This window comes from Hetaerina americana, unplaced genomic scaffold, assembly GCF_022747635.1.
Source record: "Hetaerina americana unplaced genomic scaffold, ioHetAmer1.1.p SCAF_18, whole genome shotgun sequence".
NCBI classification, from domain to species: domain Eukaryota; kingdom Metazoa; phylum Arthropoda; class Insecta; order Odonata; family Calopterygidae; genus Hetaerina; species Hetaerina americana.
Genome location: NW_027286741.1, coordinates 2,865,609 through 2,887,907, shown reverse-complemented (window position 1 = coordinate 2,887,907; position 22,299 = coordinate 2,865,609). Strand labels below are relative to the sequence as shown.

Below are 22,299 nucleotides of genomic sequence, written 5' to 3'. Positions count from 1 at the left end.
AGGTTAAATACTGTTGTTCAATAGCTTTCCCTTTTAATATTTGATTATAATCATAATTATAGAGTTCCAGGGACAGTGTCTTATGTTAAAATGATACTTTACTTATAGCTAGCTTACTCAAGCTTGGTATATTATATGTATTAAGGATCCTCTGCAGGTCAAAATGGGAGAATATTAATTGCAATAAAACCTAAAGCAAATAGTGCATTGAAAACCACAGTGATGTCTCATTTAGTATGAGTTTGATTAGTACAATTTACTAAAGTGCAAATTGGATTTCCCCTGGATAGTATAGTTACACATAACATTAAACACACTATGTGCTGCTGCTCTTATATAGAGAGAGCTCTGTTACTTCATATGATTTTAATAAGAAAGTGAATAAATATTAGGTAATAAAATAAAAAATAAATTAAAATAAAACTTAATTGTTTATGAAAGAGACATGCATAGAGAGAGATATCAAGTTCACACCACAACACCACATAAGATAATAGGTGCTGTGGCAAATTTTTGTTTACGTAGTTTGTTTAGAAGCACAATGAAGATGTTCTGTTATCTGGGACACTTTTACATGCACAGACAATTGAATTAAATAAACAAATAAAAAGAGCTTATAATATGTTTGTATCTGCTGGTAGGTTATTGAGGTGTAAAATTTGTAATTGAGGGAGACCAAGAATCTCATTCCATTGAGAGGGAAGCAACAAGAGAGTTTTTCAGGGTTTGACGCAAGAAGGGTATTGAGAGCACCTAAGAGCTATGATATAATATCATGATAAATCTGCTCTCTGCTAGTCTGAATGCTTCCAACAACTTTGCTCAACATGAAGAAGTTGGCAAATAAATCTGGTGTGAACAAGATCAAAGAAAGGGTGACTTCATTACTCTGCACAAATAAATCAGGATGTCATAGATAAAAACCATTTGCATTGGTGTACGAGAGCGGTTCAATAAGTACCCGTGTTAGAAATGAAGAAACCATTTTTTCAAAAATATTTTTTTTACTTTTCAACATAGTCCCCTTTTAAAGAGATACACTTATCCCAACATTCCGGCCATGTTTTTAACCCCTCAAAAATATAGGATTTGTCGAACTCTCCAAAATACACCTCTGTCTCGGCGATAACTTCCTCGTTTGAGCTACATTTTTTTCCCGCAAGCCATTTCTTCATGTTAAGGAATAAGAAAAAGTCACAGGGAGCCAGATCGAGTGAATACGGGGGGTGTGGCAGCAATTCATAACGTAGTTCATGCAGTTTGGCGGCGACAACTTGGGATCAGCTTGTTGTCCACCGTGAGCAATCGCGGCACCCATGGGGCCGACAATTTTTTCATCGCCAACTTATCATGTAAAATATTAATTGCCATTCCGGTCGACACACCCACGGCCTCGGCTACTTCGTGCACTTTTGTTCGTCAATCAGCGAGAATCATGGCATTAACTTTTTGAATGATTTCCTCAGTAACCATGTCTGCCAGGCATCCTGGTCGCTCCTAATCAAAAACAGATGTTTGCCCAGGTTTACATTTGTTGAACCAATATCTAACTGTGGTCATAGATGGCGAAGTGTCCGCATAAACAGTATCCAACTTTGCTTTCATCTCCTCGCATTTCTTCCCATCCAAAAACAAAAAGCAAATTACCGAACGATACTGCTCTTTCTCCATCTTAGCGAAAATCACGAAACTTGTCTTGCTCGAATGGCTGCCAAATCCAAACTAACCTTTAAATCAGTCTGAAATTTATTTCACCATCGTTTGATAGATGGCAGCACATGATGATGACATAAACTTCCCTCAGGAATGCTCTTTGTCAAACACGGGTACTTATTGAACCGCCCTCGTACACTGAAGTTATTTTTGTTTCAAGCACACTGATATGACATCACTAATTGTCATGTACAGTAACAGTAAGAATGTATGAATGACTTATAATATTTTCATATTGTGGGTCAATGAAAATTAAAAATTATGGACATTTGTATGATGTCATTAACCAATTAATTCCATGAAAATTCTCCATCTTCATTTTTAATTATAATTTGGCTCTCCTACTGCTGTTCAGCATTGCAAAAGAAGCACACTGTACCATGACTTCTGTGGAAAGGTTGCAATGACTATCCAAAAATACTGGCTACAGGAGGAGGAGGTAGTTTGTCTCCTTAAAAAAAGCTTCTGGAGTGCACTGTAAATGCTTCAATGGCCCAAGTCTTGGAATTCTCATTAAAAGCACACTTGGGCCACATTATTTTCATAATTCATTCTCAAACACACTGAAAGTAAGGCAAGCACACACCTTAATTATTCCTGTGAAACATGCAAATAGTGCAGCGCAACTTGAAATAATTAAAAAAAAACAGAGTATATCACATGAGGCATACGTAAGCGGCAATCACAGACCAACTGTAATGAATGCTTATTTGAGTTTCGAATACTTCGCTATAAACACTTTGCAACTTATCTGAATATACAAACAAAAAAAATCACTGCCATGGGCAGAATGGAAATATATAGTTCTACATTTTGCAATGGCTGATGTGTTTATTTCATGATAGTCCATAAATAACTCATCAAATACTAAACTAAAATTTTTCTACGAGTCTTTTTGTGCCATTGTACAATTCCAAGAAATTTTCTTGGAGTGAAAAATTGTTTCAATTATTTAAAGTTGTAATATTCTGTTTTTTGACAAATCAACACAGTCTACAATGAAAAAACTAGGATTTAACTGCCTGCCATTATTGAAGCTCAATATGACCATTCAGTTACGAAGTTTCCCTCCAACCACTACTCCCCCAGGAAAGTGTACTCATGGAACAGACAACAGACATATTATAATGGACAAGAGGAAGTTGAATGAATGCATGTGAACAAGATTTCATGGAAGGTAAACGAATTCTAATTTTAGGGACAATCAAAAGCCTACCTTTGCTAAGAATGCAGCAACTCGTTAGTTCTTCCACTGACAATTCATGATCACTTCACTAAATTAAATGAATACAAACAACTAGAAAAAGTTGTTCACATGATCCATTGTAAAATTCAATGCAAAAGTGCACAACAGAAACATTACCTCAGAACTTCTCACCATTTTTCGGGTCGTCACCACCTATGCTGACATTTTTGACAACAGTTTCACTAATGTTCCAACCAGCATCTTCAGGTCAAAGGTGTCGAATTGAAGTTATGGTCGTCTAGCAAGATCTTGAAATAATGCTTGCAGAGCCTTGAAAGTACAGCTGAAGGAACACCAGAGGGCCACAAATAAAGAAATAATTTCAAGTTTCCACCATCATGGAACATGTGGCCTGGAGTGAACCTAGCCAACACATTCTTTTTGACGCAACAAGTGCCATCTCTAAAGAGAAAAGATGCTCTCCCAGGCTAACACAGGAAGCAATCACATTTGCTAACTATTAATAGAGAAGACAGATGATAAAAAGCCTGCAAATTGTACTTTGAAAAAGAGCCAACCAGGAAGCAGCTAGCTCCTTGGAAACCTTAGATAAAGACAGGCCTAAACTTCAATCCAACACTTTCAACCTGAAGGCACTGGTTGCAATACCCGTAAAACTGTTGTCAACAACACCAGTGGTCAAAGAATAAGATTCAAAAATGGAGAGAAGTTTTACTGATAAATATCACGGAAACTTCAGAGCCAACAGAAATATGACTTAATGCAAGGAAAACAGATGGCAATGAAAGGCATGGCCATTTATGTAACCACGATCCAACACAGCTTCTGCTACACATTGAAATACCTTCAGCTCTAATTCTCAGTCCCTTGGCATCCATGCCTTCTGGTGCACAGGGAGTCAGAGCTAGAGACTCCCTACCCTCACCACAGCCTATGAATCCCTCGTTCACAAAGCCATCCCCTCCAACTTTGCGGAACCCAACTGCCTTGATGCTGCCACTCCCTGCCGTCCCCCTGCCGGTTGTCTCCGGCACACCCCTCCCCAGCTTCCTCTCAATTGACCTGTTCGCACAAAAATGAGGCAAATGTTGCAATCAGGGGAACAAACAAATCCAGTCACATTTATCATCCTCCAAACAACCAATTGGTATTTTTAAACGAGATCTATTATGCCATTGGGACATGTTGTGACAACAAATTTTATAACAACGTATAAACTCAAACTCGATGAATTCTGTGGTATGTTATACATTAAGTCCCAGGTTTACACAGTTAATCATCCTGGAAATTTCTACATTGGATGAAAATCACAATCAAAACTGAGCAGCACACCACAAAAAAAATGATCAACTTTGAACCAATGCAGTCAGCAGCACTATTTATGCGGTGATTCCTAGGAAATGCAAAAACTTGAGATGAAACCTGAGAAAATGTAATTCTTCGATTGCCTGTTCAGATAGCATAACACAGTCCTTCATGTGGCATATAAGAAGGCTATACATATTCAATGGTCCTCTTTTGGATACAGCTCTGAAAGTAGCATTCATGCAAAAGAATGTGAAGAAAATAAATATGTATTTATAACAAATATCATACTAATGTAATATAGTTAATATTGGAAAAACTAATTGATAAAGGAACTGTAAAGAACATAAAGATAATTTTGTAGATTCTGCACAATGAGTGGTTATTGCTTCTTTGTACTTCCTTCTCCTAGATTCTGTGTTCACATTCTTCAATGCCCTCCTTTCTTTTGTCTCTCTAATCATCTCTCCTGCAATCCAAGGCTTCTTAAACATTTTCCCATTTATCATTCCTATTGCTTTCTTTGCAGCTTTCATTATTTTTTTTAAATATTCCCACCATTCTTCTACTGCACCCAGTGGCAGCGCCAAGGTGATTTAGATTTTAGTCTGAGTAAAAGTTGCCTTTGTTCAAAATGCTATTTTTAAAATTTACCTAACAATTATGAAATTCATAATCCATTCCACAAAGAATATAATGAATTGATTACATTATGGAAATACATTTCATTGAATATAACAAACCAACTTCCCTAGGTTTGTCTGATGTGTCCTATATCTGTGTATGTATGAATATGCAACAAATCTCTGGACAAATAAATGCATTATTATTATTAATATTAATATGGCTGATTATCATTTGCTATGAAATGCCATTCATAAAATTGGTGCATTTTTGAGTCAAAAGTTGCAGATTGTTTAAATCTTAGGTACACCTCAACTGATGACATGCAGGTATATATATTAGTTAAACAATTTATGTCCATTATTATTGTTATTGGTATTCTACCAGTTGATGCAGGTTTTGGATGGACACATTCTATACAATGGTACAAGGATACATTTACAAGGGTAAGGTGAAAAGTTCTCGGCCTCAGTTAAAAAATTATTTTATTTTCCTGCATAATCTCCCTTGATTTCAACACAATTGATCCAGCATTTCTCCAACATCAGTATTCCTTCCTGGAAGTGATAGTCTGAGAGGCTGTGAAAATATCCATCCACGGGCCTCCAGTTACTTCATTGGATGCGAAGAAACAAATTTCTTCAAGTTCGGGAGCAGATGGAAGTCTGAGGGTGCTATATCAGGAGAAAGGGGGGACGGCCAAGCAAATCGCACCTCTGATCCCATAGTTTTCCCATCCACAACACACCTTTGTGAGCAGGTGACAACAGGTTGTCCTGGTGAAAGATGATTTTTTTTCTTTTTAAGCCAGACCTTTTCTCGCAAATTTTGGCATCCAGCTGATCAAGAAGGTTGGAATAATGTTTGTCTGTAGTTTTCCTGACCATTTTTAAGGCAATGAAATAACAGGAGCCCTTTCACATCCCAAAAGACACGCCATGACCTTTCCGGCAGATGTGATCAAATTTGCTTTCTTTGGCACTAAACCACCCACTGCTTCGACTGTTGTTTTGTTTCGGGCGTGTGGTGGTGGACCCATGTCTCTCTGCACATGGTGACAAATTGCCACACAAAATCGGTTGGTTCCCTCTTGAATCGGTTCAAACACTGCTGGAAAAATCATTTCAGCATTTGCTTTTGACTGGTATTCAGCAAATCAGGCACCCACCATGTGCAGAGCTTTTGCATCCCTAATTCTTTGTGCAAGATGTTTTGCACCCTTTCTTCCCACATCCCCATGCCCTTAAGGAGCAGAGAGACACTTTTTTCAACTTCGGACAAATTTCCCCAGTGGTTAATCCATCCAAAAGAAGAATTTTATGACTGCATGAAATTCAAGTTTTTCCATTTTAATAAAAAACACCAAAAATGGCCACTGCTACAATATATGTAAACAAACTACTAGATAGAACAGGTTGAAACTTGTCATGTGAACTAATGACATGTGCATCCAGGCAGGAATCAATTTTCGCTGATTGGAACGCCATCTCTGTGCCAGTGCGAGAAATTTCCACCTTACCTTCACACCTACCTCTCCTAACAAAACACAACCTGACATCTGACACTTCAATAACACCCTCTTCAAATACACATACTTCATTCCATCCAGCATGTCTATCCATTTCCTACTCCTTTCTTGCTTGCCTAACATTCTTACCTCTCAAACAGCCTTCAGCATAATAATGTCCGTGGAGAACTCAAAAACAGCAGACAAAATTTTCATCAAACACCATGAAATGGTTTGATTGATCCCATGGCCTTCTCATTAGAATTATTACAACTCATCATTTTACAACCAATAGCTAATGGAGTCAAAATTAAGTCACATCAATTCCCTGAATTATTGGGCATTTTAATGTTTTAAATGTGACAATACTGACAAGTTATGAACATGGAGCAATGCACTTGTTGATGCTACAAGGTTTGTATAGACAGCATCAGTAATAATTTTTTCCTGAGATGTGCATGAAGTGCTGAATTCAGACTGTCAGTTAAGTGTGTGCATTATCACAGATTGGCATTGATAAGATGACAGTGCACATCATTATCACTGAGAAGTTGGCGATGCGAAAGATCTGCACTTAACTGGTTCCAAAGGTCTTCACGGACGACCAAAAGAGTAGAGTCAAGTGTCTGTTTGCAAAGGCCTTCTGCAACAGCATCGCAATGATTCCCTAACCCCCTTACAGTCCGGCATTGGCACCAGCAGACTATTTCCTATTCCCAAAAGTGAAAACCTCCCTCAAAGGATACCACCATGGGACCCTAAGTGCCATCAAGGAAGCTAGCATGAATACCCTTAAGTACCTTCTGGAATCCACCTACCAGGGAGCCTTCGAGTTGTGGAAAAGCCACAAGGGCAAAAGTGTGTGGCCACTCAAGGGGTGCACTTTGAAGAATTTTGAGGCATAGCAGCAATATCTGAAATTAATCTATTTTTCCTAAACTTTTCCCAATACTTTTATACAAACCATATATTTCAGGGATACCATTATGTCATGGACTCACCTGCCTGACACTCAGGTACCATCCAGAAATGGCATCAGCAACTTTTATGGAACAGCTTCTGATGCCAGTTCATGTAGCCAATGCCATGATGGTATTGTTAAGCAAATGGCATGGGCGCCATTGTTAGGAAATAACTCTCAAATGCATAATAGAAACTTAAAGGAATTGACTGGAAGAATCTTATGATTACATTCACCACAGCCATAATGCATGAGAAAGCCTAGGGTGGAAAAAATGCATTTTGTTATCTTATGAGGAATCAATTAATAACATTGATTCAGACAAGTGATGACATCTCAGAGAACGGTAAGAGGAAACACAAAATCACTAGCACAGTACTGACTCAATGGAGGGTTCCTTTCTGTAATTAATTAGGAAAGGGGGTCACTGCAGTATAAGAAGCAGAACAATTCTCTTGTCATCTATTTGAGCAGAACACCTTTGAAGTAGACTAATGGCCAAATATACACAAGGAACAGTTAATAATGGCATATCTGAGGCAAATGGAAAGCATTAGAATTCACTTGCCATTATTACCTGGTTTCCACTTTCACTGAGAATAGACAGCAGTTACAAGTATTCATGAATGCACGTAAAACTTCATGAGCGCTTTAGAAAATATTTTTTCATCCATAGAATCTTATGAAAAATGCCGAATTGGCCTCATTTGGATTTGATGAAGCAACAGCATGTCTCCTCAACTGTTTGGTTACCAACCCTTACACTCTGTGTGCTTACATTTGAAATCTCCTCAGGCCTTTTCCCTTCATTGATGGAGGGTTCTGCGGCTCCCTAACCAGAGGGCTGATGGCCCTTGGCCCCTCTGCTGCTGGTACGATGGTGGCTGTTGTGGTGCATGCCTCTTCTGCATGCAACCTCTCCTGCTCTTTCTCAAAGTAGTCATACAAGCGGTTCGTCCATTGTCCAACTGCGCGCACATGGAGCCACAAGGAGTCTAAAAATAATGAATCAATATTTTTTTCCTTTAATGACCACATCCTAGTTACTTCCTGCTATCACTTTCCTCTATTTCAATCAATAATCTTGTTGCTAGTGTGCATGAAACATAGCTCTTGCTCCTGGTGATCTATTATAACCAAAGCAAGATTAGCAACTATGAATACCTATTGCCATTCCCAAGATTGGATGATGTATTTCCTCAATTGATTATAAAGATTTACGTAATGACAGGATAATTTTGGATCAAGACAAAGGAGCAACTACAAGGTAGTTGACATTTTTTTGGTGAAAGCATTTGAAAAGCTATCAATTGTACCATTTTATCTTTTGTACTAGATTGAGTTGTTTGACCATTTTATACAAAATTATCTCTGATGTACCAAATGGCCATAACTTACATAAATATAGCACTTGATCACCTGTAATGTGAAAAAATAAAAGTTAAAAAAAGAATCATAAAAATATCCTGGTGCAATAACAGAATGCCTGTTGTAAAATCAATGCAAATTAGTAATACTTAAGAATATACAATAATCAATCAAATATACAACCATGTGTCATGCAATGCATATAAAGTGAATACCAATGGCTTTCTTTCAAAGATTATATTACACCATTAGGGGTCGTTATCCATCATGGCAGCAGCATCAGTGAACCATCACTGTTGATTCCAATCTAGCTATTTAATTCACTTTAACATTCCTTTTTCTGATTGGTTCAATCATCATAGTCTTTAGTCCTTTCATTCTAACTTTTCAAAGAATACAACACCACAGCACTTCAATTCAGTCTCATCACTTCACGAACCAAAACCTTTTCCCTCCAATCATCCAGTATACAACTTTATCAATCCCCTCCAATCCAAAATCTCTAGTCCTTCCATCCTCAATCCTTTAAAATCCACGGGCCCAGCATGGCCTGCAGCATTCATTTGAGAATGGATCAGGTCTTGAAATACACCTCCATGTTGCTCTTTTCCCCTCAGAGGAAAGTCAAAGAGTACCACAAAACATTACTGTAGAGATTATCAACAACAATATGTTCTTGTTTTCTTATATTATTATAAGGGGCAGTCAAATAAAACCCAAACACCCACCAATAACACACAGTCCACACGAAAGGAGGCAACACTGTTGTTACGTATCAACACTGCTATCGCTGTGGCAGGGGAACTGCAAGGTGACAACTCACAGGTGTATGCAGTTGGTGGGTTATGTCCTGGTTGGTGCATGGACACGGACTGGTCAAATGGGTTCATCCATTACTGTTTTCATTTGACTGACTGTCAGTTTCTTGTGACTAAATACCATCTGAGCATCAACAGTAACTTCTTCTGCAAAGGCTTTGGCTTTAGTAACTGTAACTTTGCGGTAGTGGCTGGAAGCATGATCATTCCAATATTCCTTAAAATTCTTGTGTCATGTGAAAGGCCTCACCATGAATGAACCTAGGACAGTCTCAACTGTGGTGGTAGTTGGTGGGTGGGAACAAAGTACAGAATTTGCAGAGTCTGTCTTTTTGCTAATTTCAATGAGCAAGCCAAAGGGAGAAAGCCTGTAGCTTTCTGTGATTGAATTTCCTTTTTGATGAAGAAAAAAATGCCTGCAAGGTAAAGGAGTCATTTAACACCCCAAAGTATTCAAAGCACTGTGGGAGATGACACAGCAGTTACTATACTGGAGTCGTCTAGTGATGGACACTGAAAATGCGGGGATTTCCTGTGTAAAAATTGTTTCAATTCATGATAGTAAAACCCCTCGTGTTAATTCGTTGCGTTGTTGCGTTGACATTTAAATTGTGGGCTGTGACAAAACATGCATTGACTAAGGATTACTTGTGACACTGTATGCACAGTTATTCGTCATAACATCTTGGTCCATTTAAGTTCCTAGCAATCCAGAGTGTAAGAGGATGGTAGCTTAATTAGGTGAAGTACTCAGGCAGGTATTGAGAGATCAGGGTTTGAATCCTGGTCAAGGCAAATGATTTTTACACTGTGATCCTCTCGCTTCCATACTTATGAAGAATTAGGGGCTTGTTGTATCCTCATAACTCTCATGCAACGTTCATTTTTCCTAAGACCTGACTTTTGACTTCCCTCAACTCAAATACTTCATAACCTTCCGGCCAAGCCAAAGGCCTAATACGAAGGAATACCACCAACTCAAATGATGGATGACATATGATCTTTCCAAAGCCAAGTCATAACATCTTGGTCCATTTAAGTTCCTAGCAATCCAGAGTGTAAGAGTAAGGTCAATTTACCCTTAAGACCCAAACATATGAGTTTTAAAATAGCCCCTGCAAGCACCCATAACAGTATCAATTTGAATGCAAATAAATTACTTATGTAATATTTCATTAATTATTGTACTTTTCATCAAAATTTTGCTCCTACTCACATTCATCTTTTTTTTGGTTCCTTCAAAAGCAATAGGTCATGGTTCAATTGTACTGGTGTAAGCATGCTTCAAGTTTTTTCAAGCTATTTTTAACTTGCATGAAATGTTTAGGGATGAAAACAGCTGAAGGTTAAGGAAATGGGAAAGACAAGTAGACATGTAACTTTTTACATAAAAAAATATGAATCAAAGAAAACTGAACTAATATTTAAACCACACAGTGATTCCCTATGACAAATAAACCACAAAAGCTGCAAACACATCCCATCCCATCTCTCACCCTGTTGCTCAGGAGCACTGCTGATGGTAAATGGGTGCCACTCGTAGCGTGCCACAGCTGGGATGTTGACAAACACATAGTCGCCAGGGCAGAAGTCAAAGTGAAGTGGACGCCTGATGACAAGGTGGACCACGCGTGAAGGCAGGAGGACACCTGATGATATGTATGTCCTTCCATGTTGCCTTGCCCTCTGATTAGCCAACCTCCATCCCCTCTCCAGTAAGTATATTATACCAGGGCCAATGAACCACTTCCAAAAGTTCGGGGCATGTATTATCAACAGGATCCAGAATGGCACATAGAGCAGATGAGTCCAATAGAACACCTGTGGAGGAACAGCGGTAGCACTCACAACCATAGCTTTCTAATGACTGAGGCCATTTTGCTCAGTACTGTATGCACAGAAAACATCAATATATTACCAAATACCTGCACAAGATAAAATGTGATAAAAAGAAGCTTGGTGCTTGCTAAGAAAAATGATATTTTGAGATCCATTTTATCAATCAGAAAAACTGGGCATTGAATAATGTTTTTCTCATGAAATGATTGTCTGTCTTATTGCATTTTTAATTCCCGCATCCTATTTAGTTGCCAAAACACCAACAGTTCACCACTCCCTCATTCAGGAAATGGTAGAAATATTCACAAGAGATTAAGAGAGGAGTGGGTGTAGGAAGTCAGATGGGAAAGCTCCCGTAAGATTGATAGGATGTCACTTTCCAAAACCTATCATTCTGACTGTGACTTCTAAGGCATGCAGAACTATTTCACCTTGAAATGTGATCAGTGTTTGAGAAAAAATAGAGTGAATAGAGATGAGGAATATGGGCAAAGAATATGGCATGGAAGTGTGTGTTGGGCCATGTTTGAAAATGCACTACACAAACATTTTTCAGAATTTTTTCACTTCATGTAAATAAAAGCTATAGTTAATTTATCTTTAGGTATTGCAATGGCATTCCATGTTTATTTATTTACTCTGGATGTAAGCATGATTGTTTATCTATGGCAGGATACTAAAAACCTAGCATATCCATACAATAAGAGACAACAGATGTAACACCAATAGATGTAGTGGATAGATGTAGATTTAATACCACCAATAGATGTATCATGCATACTGAAATGGGAGACTTATTTTCAATATTTAGGCAACTCGTCATAATAATGAGAGGGAAAAAATGATTGAAATTTTTTTTACAAACTGTTAAACTCTCACATAGGCAAGGCGATAGCCATCATTCTATCTCATGGTTTCATTCCATTGCCCTTGACATCCCATGCATCCGTGGAATACTATCCTCAACAAAAGCAAACAATTGTCAACTCTGCTTTGCATGCTATTATTTTTGTTGAAACAAATAACAATAACATATTTTCATTTCTAACAGGAAGGAACTGATTGAGTGGGCAATGCATAAGATTTCACAATAAAAATTACAAAGTGACAGGATAATTTGATCTCCAAATTAAATTATGACGTATCCTAAGTGGCTATGGTTCCAGTACATGAATGATGAAGCTAACTTCCATTTTGATGAAGCTAACTTCATCTTTATTTTTATCTAAAAATGACTTTTTGTCATTATACTGCTCCCATTTTCGACTGAAGATAATTTTAGGTTGTTGGAAAAACGTTAATTCATGATTTTTGTTCCAATTTTTCATAAATTTTAGTCCATGAAATATGATGTACAGTTATCTCCCTTGCTTGTATGGTCCGTGTGCTAGAGGATAGATGAAGCACAATAAGAATCAGGGGTAATTGAAATATATATGGATAACCAAATTATGTGGAAAATATAGACATGTTGTAAATAGAGACATACACAGAAGTTCATCACATTCAAGTATTGAGAAAAAGCTGAGTTTAGAATCAAAAAGAATTAATTGATGGATGATTTTTGGGACTCACCTCAAAGGAACCCCTCCTCCTCACAAATGGCTGTGAGCATATAAATATGATGAGCAATATGAAATCCAAGGTAATGCCTGTGGGATTGGCCTGCCCAGGTATCAAGCCAAAGAGGCCAGGGCGACTGGTCAGAAACCATTCCCATGTCATCCAATTGGCTGCATTCAACTCTGGATCATTCACCACCAACATACCTAATAGAACACCATGCCAATATCAGCGGGGTAACTTAGTCAATAATTTGTTAATATCGCAAATTTAGTGCAGGGGCCTGCAGATCACAAATTATACTTTGAATTGAATCTCAAATAAAATCACTAGTCTTGATTCAAATCCATTCTGAATCAATCTGATGTTATTATTAAGGGAATGTTCAATTATTAGACAAAATTACTATAAATACAATTTTAATGTTCTTATTCATTTAAATAACATCCTCAGTTATGTCTACTGACCCATGGAAAAGCAAAAAAATGTGGTTCCGACTTGAAACAAATGGAAAATTTAGCAATAAATATGCATAATAGGAGAAAATAAATTTAATCAGGGAAGAGCATTCAGAGAAATAAAGTCACAAATTTGGGTAAATTAAATAGATACTCATTTGCTAATAAAATACATACAAGTTGTTGGAATTCTTTTGAAAAACTATGCTTTAACATTACCTAACTTAGGAGGAAAGTTTCTGCGTTATGTCTGTAAATATTAATATTTTTCAGAGATTATTTGCCCCAACTGAGTTAACTCCCTCTGATGAATTTTTAATATATCATTACAAAATGAAATAGACATTTTTTTAAGTGTTGTCTAATCTAAAATATGAGTTGTGTTTAATAAATATTGGGAATGTTTGCTATTTATGCTTTTATATTAAATGTTTTCCCATTTGAAGAAGTTCCCATTAGATATTATACACATATTAGAGTACTTTTCTAATCCTTGAAACACTTCTGGAACTCCAGCTTTGGTATATCTTTAAGCTTTCTCAGCGATGCATTTTAATCTCATCTATAGTTGCATGCCCTTTAAGGTTCTTTTTATTTTTGGGAACAGAAAAAAGTCAAACACATCAGTGAATGTTGAGGCTGGGACATCCCTACAGGACTGTTTTTGACCAAAAATTCACAAAAAAGCAGTGAAGTGTCAGCAGTTGCAAAAGCCATGAATTATACTTTGCCACAAATACAGGTGTTTTTTTTAATGTTGTTTCATGCAAACGTCATTGACCTTGTAATCAGTAGTCTTTGTTGATCGTTAAAAAAAATTACAAAATTTCAATTACTTTTTTTACACACCTCGTAATTTGTACTATCCAATGAAACCTCACAATTTAACTACATGTTCATTTGATAAAAAAACATTTGGGGTTAAATAAATGTAACGGCATTCAGGTAGAGAAATGCATCGATCTTGAAATATCCTTTGGAGAGCATAATCACAGTAGTCTATCGGGTGAATATGATGCCAATAAGAGCCCACAACAGTGGAGTCTTATAAGAAGGCAGGTTTTGGAAGGAATAGCATAGATAAAATTTGGAACAATTGAAGAAGTAAAATGTGCCCACCGGGATTAGAACTTCCATTATAAATAAAGGTTTCTGGCATCACTTGATGGAGTATCTTCATATTGAAATTTAAACTTAACAACTTTTTGGCAAATTGCAATCATTATGTGAGCAGTATAACTTCCGCAGTGAGCAGTGTCCCCTGCAGTTCTTTGAATTTATACTCAAGTGCATTTATGCACCATCTTGTCACACTAGGATAAAATGCTTGGTTTCAGACTTAATTATTATATGGCAAAGCTGACTCATTAGTTAAGTAGCAGAGGGAGGATGGGTACTCACTGAAATTGATGGAGTGTGTGATGGTGTGCAAGATAGAGAACCCCAAGATGAGCACTCCCACCAGCTTGTGGAAGTAGATGTGGTGGTCGAGGGGGAGGAAGTGCGAGAGGCCTCGGGCTCGCAAGAAGGTGAGGCACCGTCTGAGCATCAGCACAAGTACCAGGGAACAGTCCAGGTTGAGGCACTGTCCTGAAACAGACCATAAGCACAAGCAAATGCACCAGAATAAGAAAAAAGGTATCTTCATTTCCCAAGAAGCCGAGGGAAGACCCCACTCTCAGTTAAGAGTTGTGCGCAGTAAATATTTATGATAAGCTTTTGAGGTGGCTCTTTCAGCTGGGAAGGCTATAAAATAAGATCCCTCCAGTTACCTTTGCATCTAGCGATGGGCAATTCCTGAGTGGGCAGTAGACAAAATGATTTATTCACATTAGTGAACCAAGTGAACTATTAAGGTTAGGTAGAGAATAGTTCCCTTATTTCACAAGAACACATAATTCAATTCAAACAATTCACTCACAAATTGCCATTGTCTAGCTGCATTGGTATGTGGATGACCACAAACAGTGAATAACTATCTTTAAATGAAACCCTTCAGTTCAACATGAATACTTCAGGAACTATTCCTCTGTTTTAGTTTGTCACTAGGCAGTGTCACTTTTAGTCAAATCGGTATAGTTGGCAGCAAATGGTTTAGGCATTGTTCCATGAAGTTAGTTCAAGATTTGGTGACAACACTTTCAGTTTTTGGGAAGAGTTAGCTGGGAAGAGTTCACTGGGTATAAATCACAGGGAAATAATTTTATGGTAATTTCCCTGAGAATAACAATTGACTTCCAAAGACAGCAATTTACAGTGACATCCTCATGGGCCTTCCAATGGGTTTCCAATGGTTAATGAGGGTAAGACTCAAAGAGGATTTCACTCAACAGATATGCTGGGAAAGCACAAGATCTTTCAGCTATTTACAGGTTTCTCAAGAAGTCCCTTTGCTTACTAAGATAGGGATTCATAATTCTCATTCTTTTAATTTTTTTCCATTCTTTTATGATTTACAAATCATTTGAATGACAATTATTTGGTTTTAATATTTATATTTTTCTGTCCTACTAGAAGTTTCAGTGGGTGATTATTTTATAAATTATTTTTTAAGTTATGTATATGGTAATATTTTCATGTCAAAGGGTATTTTGGAAATAAATCTGAATTAGAACATTACAAGCTCTATCTGTCTTCTCTTTCATCTATAACTTATTGATATATTATAGCTGACATCAATCTTTTACAGCCATAATAATACAAAAGCATAACATCACTTTGTCATCCTGATCATCTGAATGAAAGACATCATCCAATGAGATGGTTTACCAGGAAATTTACTACGATATGGTATCATTACTGGTATTTTACTGTGTGAGGAAGCTTTAGTATGGTCACCAACTGGAAAATTATTAATATCTTTGACTCTCCTGGCATAAAAGCCTGATATCCAACACTTCATCTAATTATTCAATTCCACATACTTCCTCTCTTCATCCCATCCGACATCCCTATCCTATTCCTGCCCTTTCCTTGTCTGCCTGACATTCTCCCCACTATCACAGTCTTCAACATCCCACTTCTGATCAATATGCTCTGAATTCACCTTTCCAGCCTCCTTATGATTCCTCCCATAAACCCCCTCTCCTCCCCCACAATACCTAGCACTTCCTCATTTGTTTTCCTTTCTATCCATTTCACCTTTCCCCTTCTTCTCCACACCCACATTTCAAAAGCTTCCAATCTACATCTATCCTCCTGCTTCAGTGACCATGTTTCCATGCCATACATAATTATGCTCCATATCAAAGTTTTAACCAGCCTTGTGTTAACATCATTACTCAAAGTACCTGTCATCAATTCTCTCCTCCTTGGAAAGGCTCTTTGCCCAACTCAATTCTTCTCCTTATGTCCCTACCACTTTGACCATTTTGGTTCAGAACATTTCAGAGATACGTAAACCACCTGGCCTGGTTTTTGCACTACTATTTTAATGTTTAGCTTAGCCTTTGTCTTTCTGGTAAACAGCATGACTTTTATTTTGTTTAAATCCCAGATCTATTGCACTGGATTTCCAATGGGCTCTGCAATGCTTGGCTGACCCGCCTTGCTTACTGACAAACTAAAGCTTGATTATCAGCAAACCTAACTGATTTTATGAATTCCCTGTTCAAAACAAAGCAGAAATATATTGTAGCTAAAAATTAAGAGACTTAATTTTTGATGTCTCAAGCTTAGAGTGTAATTACTCCTGCCACTAACCCTAGTGGTGTCTGGCAGTTACCAAGTAGAGAGACAGAATTTTGGATAGATAGAACCATTCAGACAATCCTAATCTTTAATATTTTTAAGTATCTCCTTTTATGTTGAACCAATCTGGCCTAAAGTTAATCTTATGAGGTTCTTCTTCACTGTAAGATCTTTTAAGGTAGTTAATAATAAAACAAACGGGTTTTTGAGGATCGGTTACTGAAATATAGATTAACAGTTAAGTGACATGACCTTCCAAATCAACTACAACCTTGATGTGGTGGAAAGACTTGTGCATTCTCATGACCCCTAGAGCACTAAGCTCCAACTTAAATGCCATAGGGCATGTACCTGTAGTAAACAAGACCTATATTATTTGAATTATGTGGGTAGTCTGAAAAGTTTCTGTCTAACTAATAAACGAGACTTGTTTCCTCAAATTTAGTTTTATTTTTCAACATAGTCTCCTTTTATGTTGATACACTTTTTTCAGCGATGCTCTAACTTTTTTATCCCTCAAAAATAGTACTTGATGTCTTTCTCTGCAAATAGGCATTGGCAAACAGGCATACACTGACTACTGCAGTATGTGATAACATCCTTGTCCAATGAAAATTTCTGTCCTCCTTGCAAAACTTTTAGGTTAGGATAAATGAATAAGTCACTGTGGTCCAAATCTAGTGAATACTATGAGTGGTCAACCAATTATAAGAGTAATTCATGAATTTTAGCCATGGCAGCCACCAAAGTGTGAGCAGATACATTGTTCTAATGGAAAAGCAATTTCTTATTCTTCAAATATGGTCGTTATTTTACTATCTTTGCCTTCAGCTTGTCAAGAAATTCATAATACTCTCCCATTGTTTGAAGGTAATTGATGAGCACAATTCCATGACCATTATAAAAAACAGTTGACACGGCCTTCCTGGCCATTGGAACTATCTTCCTCTTCTTTGAAGCAGGTTCACCCTTTGCAGTCCACTATTTTGACTGTTCATTCATTGCAGGAGTGTATTAGTAGATCCAAGTTTCATTAGCATTCATGAATCGATACAGAAAATTTGACTCACTCTGCTTAAATCGCTCCAACAGGGCCTTGAAAATGTGCATTTGAATGCATTTTTGGTTCAAAGTGAGCAAAAGCGGCACCCAATGTGCTGATGGCTCTTACGCATGCCCATTTCTTCAGTCAACAAATGACCAGCAATTTCTTTCCATATGTCCATAGCCTCTGCAATCTCTCCAACCTTAATTCATTGGTCGTCCAGTACCATTTGGTGAACTTTTTTGATGTTATCCGTGGTTGTCACATTTTTGGACTTCCCGAATGCTCATCATCACCCAAGCTGGTACGACCACGTTATCTAAAATTCAGCTTCCCAAAAGGCCATTGTCATAAATGATTCTGTAGAGTCCCTGCGTGCACACCATCCAACTCGTCTTTGATAATATGAGTACTGTCCAGAAAGTAACTTACGTTCTGAAATAAAATATGAGCCTAGCGACAAAACAAAGTTTTATTGCAGAAATTGAAAGGCAGATTCTTAACCTCTTCTCCTACATCTACATCTACATAATACCCCGCAAGCCGCCGCAAGGGCGTGTGGCGGGGGGTGTTAGGTCACCAACCGTAAAAAGGAAAAATACCACATGCAAAAAAAACAACACGGAAAATTACACCCACAGCAGCGCACACACTCATGCAAAAATCCCTTCATCCAATACTCATGCAAACACATATATCGCAAAACAACTAAAAAACTGCACCCCATGATGCAGCACGAAAGACATCCTACAACACGGAAGCCAGGACACAACAAGCAAGAAATTGAAATATCACTACCACATGAAAATGCACCACGAAACACTCTACCCCCAAAGAGTCTCTAAATGGCAGGGAATGCGACCCAACTTAGTTACCGTTAAAATTGAGGCAACTATCATAACGATACACAAGCTTTTCAATTCTGTCTCTGAAGAAATCTGTCGCCTTATATTTTAAACACATCAGCGGGCAATTCTGCATCACTGTCAAAGTGCTGTTGCAAGCTACATCCAGTAAAGGATCAGTAATCTTAAATCGGTGATTTTTACAAATTTTTTCATTGGTCTTCACCATTAGTTCATCTGTCACCAGGCCAGGCCGACCACTGCGGTCATTTTCTTGAACATTGGTGCTGTGGCCATTTTTAAACTGAATCCGCCACTGGCTCACTCCGCCTTCACTTATTATTCCGCCTCCATACACTTCACAAGGTTGCCTATGAATATCAATTGGCTTGTGGTTTTTGGTGGCCAGTAAAAACCCAATCATAGATCACACTTCACAACTTGCAGGATTTATGTGCTGCAGCACACATTTCAGTAGCTCGCAGTGAGAAAATTAGATAAACCACAGTCTACATACTACCATAGCTGGATACGTCCTGATTGTAGGGACATTTAGACACCAAGATGGTGGCTCTAGCATTACCCACCACGCCACTTTCGGCCAAAAGGTATCCTTTCTGGACAGCCCTCGTATGTGGGCATATCTATCACCTTTTAAAAACAAATATTTGAAAACAGCTCAATAATCAATTTTTTCCATTTTAACACAAACCCTCATTCCAACTCACTCAAATGATTGTCAAATAACAACTGGGTAACCAAAGTGATTGAAATTTTGGGGAGTGAATTTCAACACATGCACAAATCCATTTCCCAACCTTTATTGAACAGTGCTGTCATCTTCAGGCTTAGGTCAGAACGTTTTCCGATCACCCACATATTTTACGACACTATATTGCAACTAAAACTTTAAATTTTGATGTTGCATGGTTGGTGCATAATCATCTCCTGCCACACACCTTAGTGATGGCTTGTGGGTATCAGGTAGGCAGATAGATAGATTTTGCCAGGCATAATGAACACTGACTGAAAAATAAACAAACTGATGGTCTTTGAAAATTAACCCCTAAAAAAATTATTAGAGAGCATCGAATTTTGCAATTTACCAAAAAATATGCACTTTGAGAGTTAGTTTTTAGATAAATGTTCCAAGACTATTGATATTTGTTTTCAGTGTTCTGCAGTTCATCTCATTTTCTTGTAGCAATTACCACCTCCTGATAAGTAATTTCTCATAGTGTGAACAGGGCACAGGACATTTTGTCTTGGTTTGAAGATAGAGAGGTCTCTTCAACCCCTGGACCTATTCATCATCACCTTCATCAAAGGTGTTCATTCAAAATTTTATCAACACTCTTTACCCCTGCTGTCACAACATAGACACCAAAAGACGATTTGAAAGTCAAACCTGGTCCTTCATTAATCCTTACAATTCTTCATACTTGACATTCTAGACATATCTCCTCTCTATAGACAAATGTCCACACTGGTTTCCATATTTCAACGTCAAATCATTATTTTTGCACTATTGTATTCAGTGTAGAGCAATCTTAGACATTTTGCTAGAATAATAGGGGTTCCAACATTAGAATCAACTTGTTCCAGAATTTTAATATTGTCCTCAATTGAAAATGTTCTTTTTTTGCCTCATTTTTCCAGCAGGGTAAAATTTACATTCCTGAGTAATTTAGGACAACTTAACACATGCAAATCTTAGAGATAAGAGTTTGAAATACCTAGGCTTTTTTTAAGTTTTTAATTTCACAATATACAGAGTTGCCAATAGTATTTAATGTTTTAACAAAAAATTTTTGTACTTACCATACTTTCCCATTATCATTTCCCTTAAATTCGAAGGCAAAGGCAAATATATAGTTTTACTATGCAAAAAATAAGTCATCAAATATGTACACTGCATTATTTTAATTGGTATGATGTGATGAATAGGAATCAATATCAGTGATCCCTTGTGAATATTCGTTCTTCATTAGTCATTTCTTTTTTTTAAATGGAACAGTAATGTGATGTTGTAGCAATTTAAAGGTTCAATGCATTGCAGGTGCAAAAGTCATTGCCAGGTGACACCAACATAAATGAACTGTTTTTTTTTAACTGATCAAGGATGAACAATTATAATGTAGAGAAATCACAACACAACTTTCTATAAATCCCAACCCAAGGTTAATTTCTTTTCCACCGGCACCTCAAAAAACTTTATAAACCCTCCTTCCCTTTCTCCTACGTGGCAGAATGGATTTATATACTTTCCCTCCATAAGCACAATCACTGCCACTCTACTAAATCTCCCACCTTCCGTAACTATCCCATCCCTCCTCACATTGCTTTCAATGACAAATCATTTGACAAATGCTCCCCTGTTTTGGACATTAAAACCCCCCCAGAATCTTCAAGCAGTGTAGAGGTGAGAACATGCAAGGTGGCCCACACATGGATAATCAAATCCTTCAAACCTCCCAGACTTCATGTCACTTATTAAAACTATCCAATGGCCAACAACCCCAATCACCCCCTTGTTCCTTCAATCTTCGTCCTTCCCCCTACATCCCCACAGACTACTCCCTACCAATCCAATGCATATACAAGGTCTATTCCAAAAGTCGTATGACTTACATTTTCCCTAACAGAAAGATGGTTGGGGGGGTTTCCTCTGGCTAAGTTTAAGGGAGGGCTGTCTCATGCAAGGTTGGAGGCTGGTGGCAATTAGCTCCGAGACTTTGCAGAGATCATTATTTTGCGAAACATCTATAACGTGACCTCGCTATGAACCATCATGATAGGGACAGCACTATGCCATCAAATTTTGTGTAAAACTGGGAAAGAGACTCAGGGCATGCTCAATGCAGCTTATGGTGATAACGCCACGGGTAGATCGGTTGTTTTTGAGTGGCACAAGTTGTTTTGGGAGGTCAGGAAAGATATTGAAGACACCGAACGTTCAGGATGCCCTTCGACCTCAAAAAACGATGAAATCTTGTAGAATTGAAGGCTTTGTTGGACAGGGATCTCATATTAAGTGTTTGTATGGTGAAGGGTTTGATGTCCTTGAACAACTGAGAAAATGCATCGTCCGAGTCTACCTGGTCATTGCACAGTTCTGGAAGCACATTGCACAGTTCTGGGCTCATTGTCATGACAACATGACAATGAGCCCAGCCACATCACATTCTGCTTAATGGAATGGTCTGGCACAACGTGGCAACCCTGCCTCAGCCACCCTACTGCCGTGACGTTGCCCCACCTGTTCCCCCGCCTCAAATCCGTGCTCGAAGGGCATCACCATGGCCTGGTGGAAGAATCACAACTCCCCGTGATAAGGGAGCTTAGCAGCATTCCGG

At 37.9% G+C, this 22,299-nt stretch overlaps 1 protein-coding gene across 1 annotated transcript in view; it reads right to left on the bottom strand.

The window, feature by feature from the left end:
- Positions 1–22,299, bottom strand: part of Nox (NADPH oxidase) — a 149,246-nt gene that overhangs the window by 24,838 nt on the left and 102,109 nt on the right. Inside the window, exons 9-13 of the mRNA XM_071584338.1 lie at positions 14,765–14,953; positions 12,918–13,111; positions 11,000–11,324; positions 8,096–8,312; positions 3,765–3,982 (exon numbers count right to left, since the gene is read on the bottom strand). Coding sequence (XP_071440439.1) covers positions 3,765–3,982; positions 8,096–8,312; positions 11,000–11,324; positions 12,918–13,111; positions 14,765–14,953 — 1,143 coding nt within the window. The remainder of the gene's footprint in view (positions 1–3,764; positions 3,983–8,095; positions 8,313–10,999; positions 11,325–12,917; positions 13,112–14,764; positions 14,954–22,299) is intronic.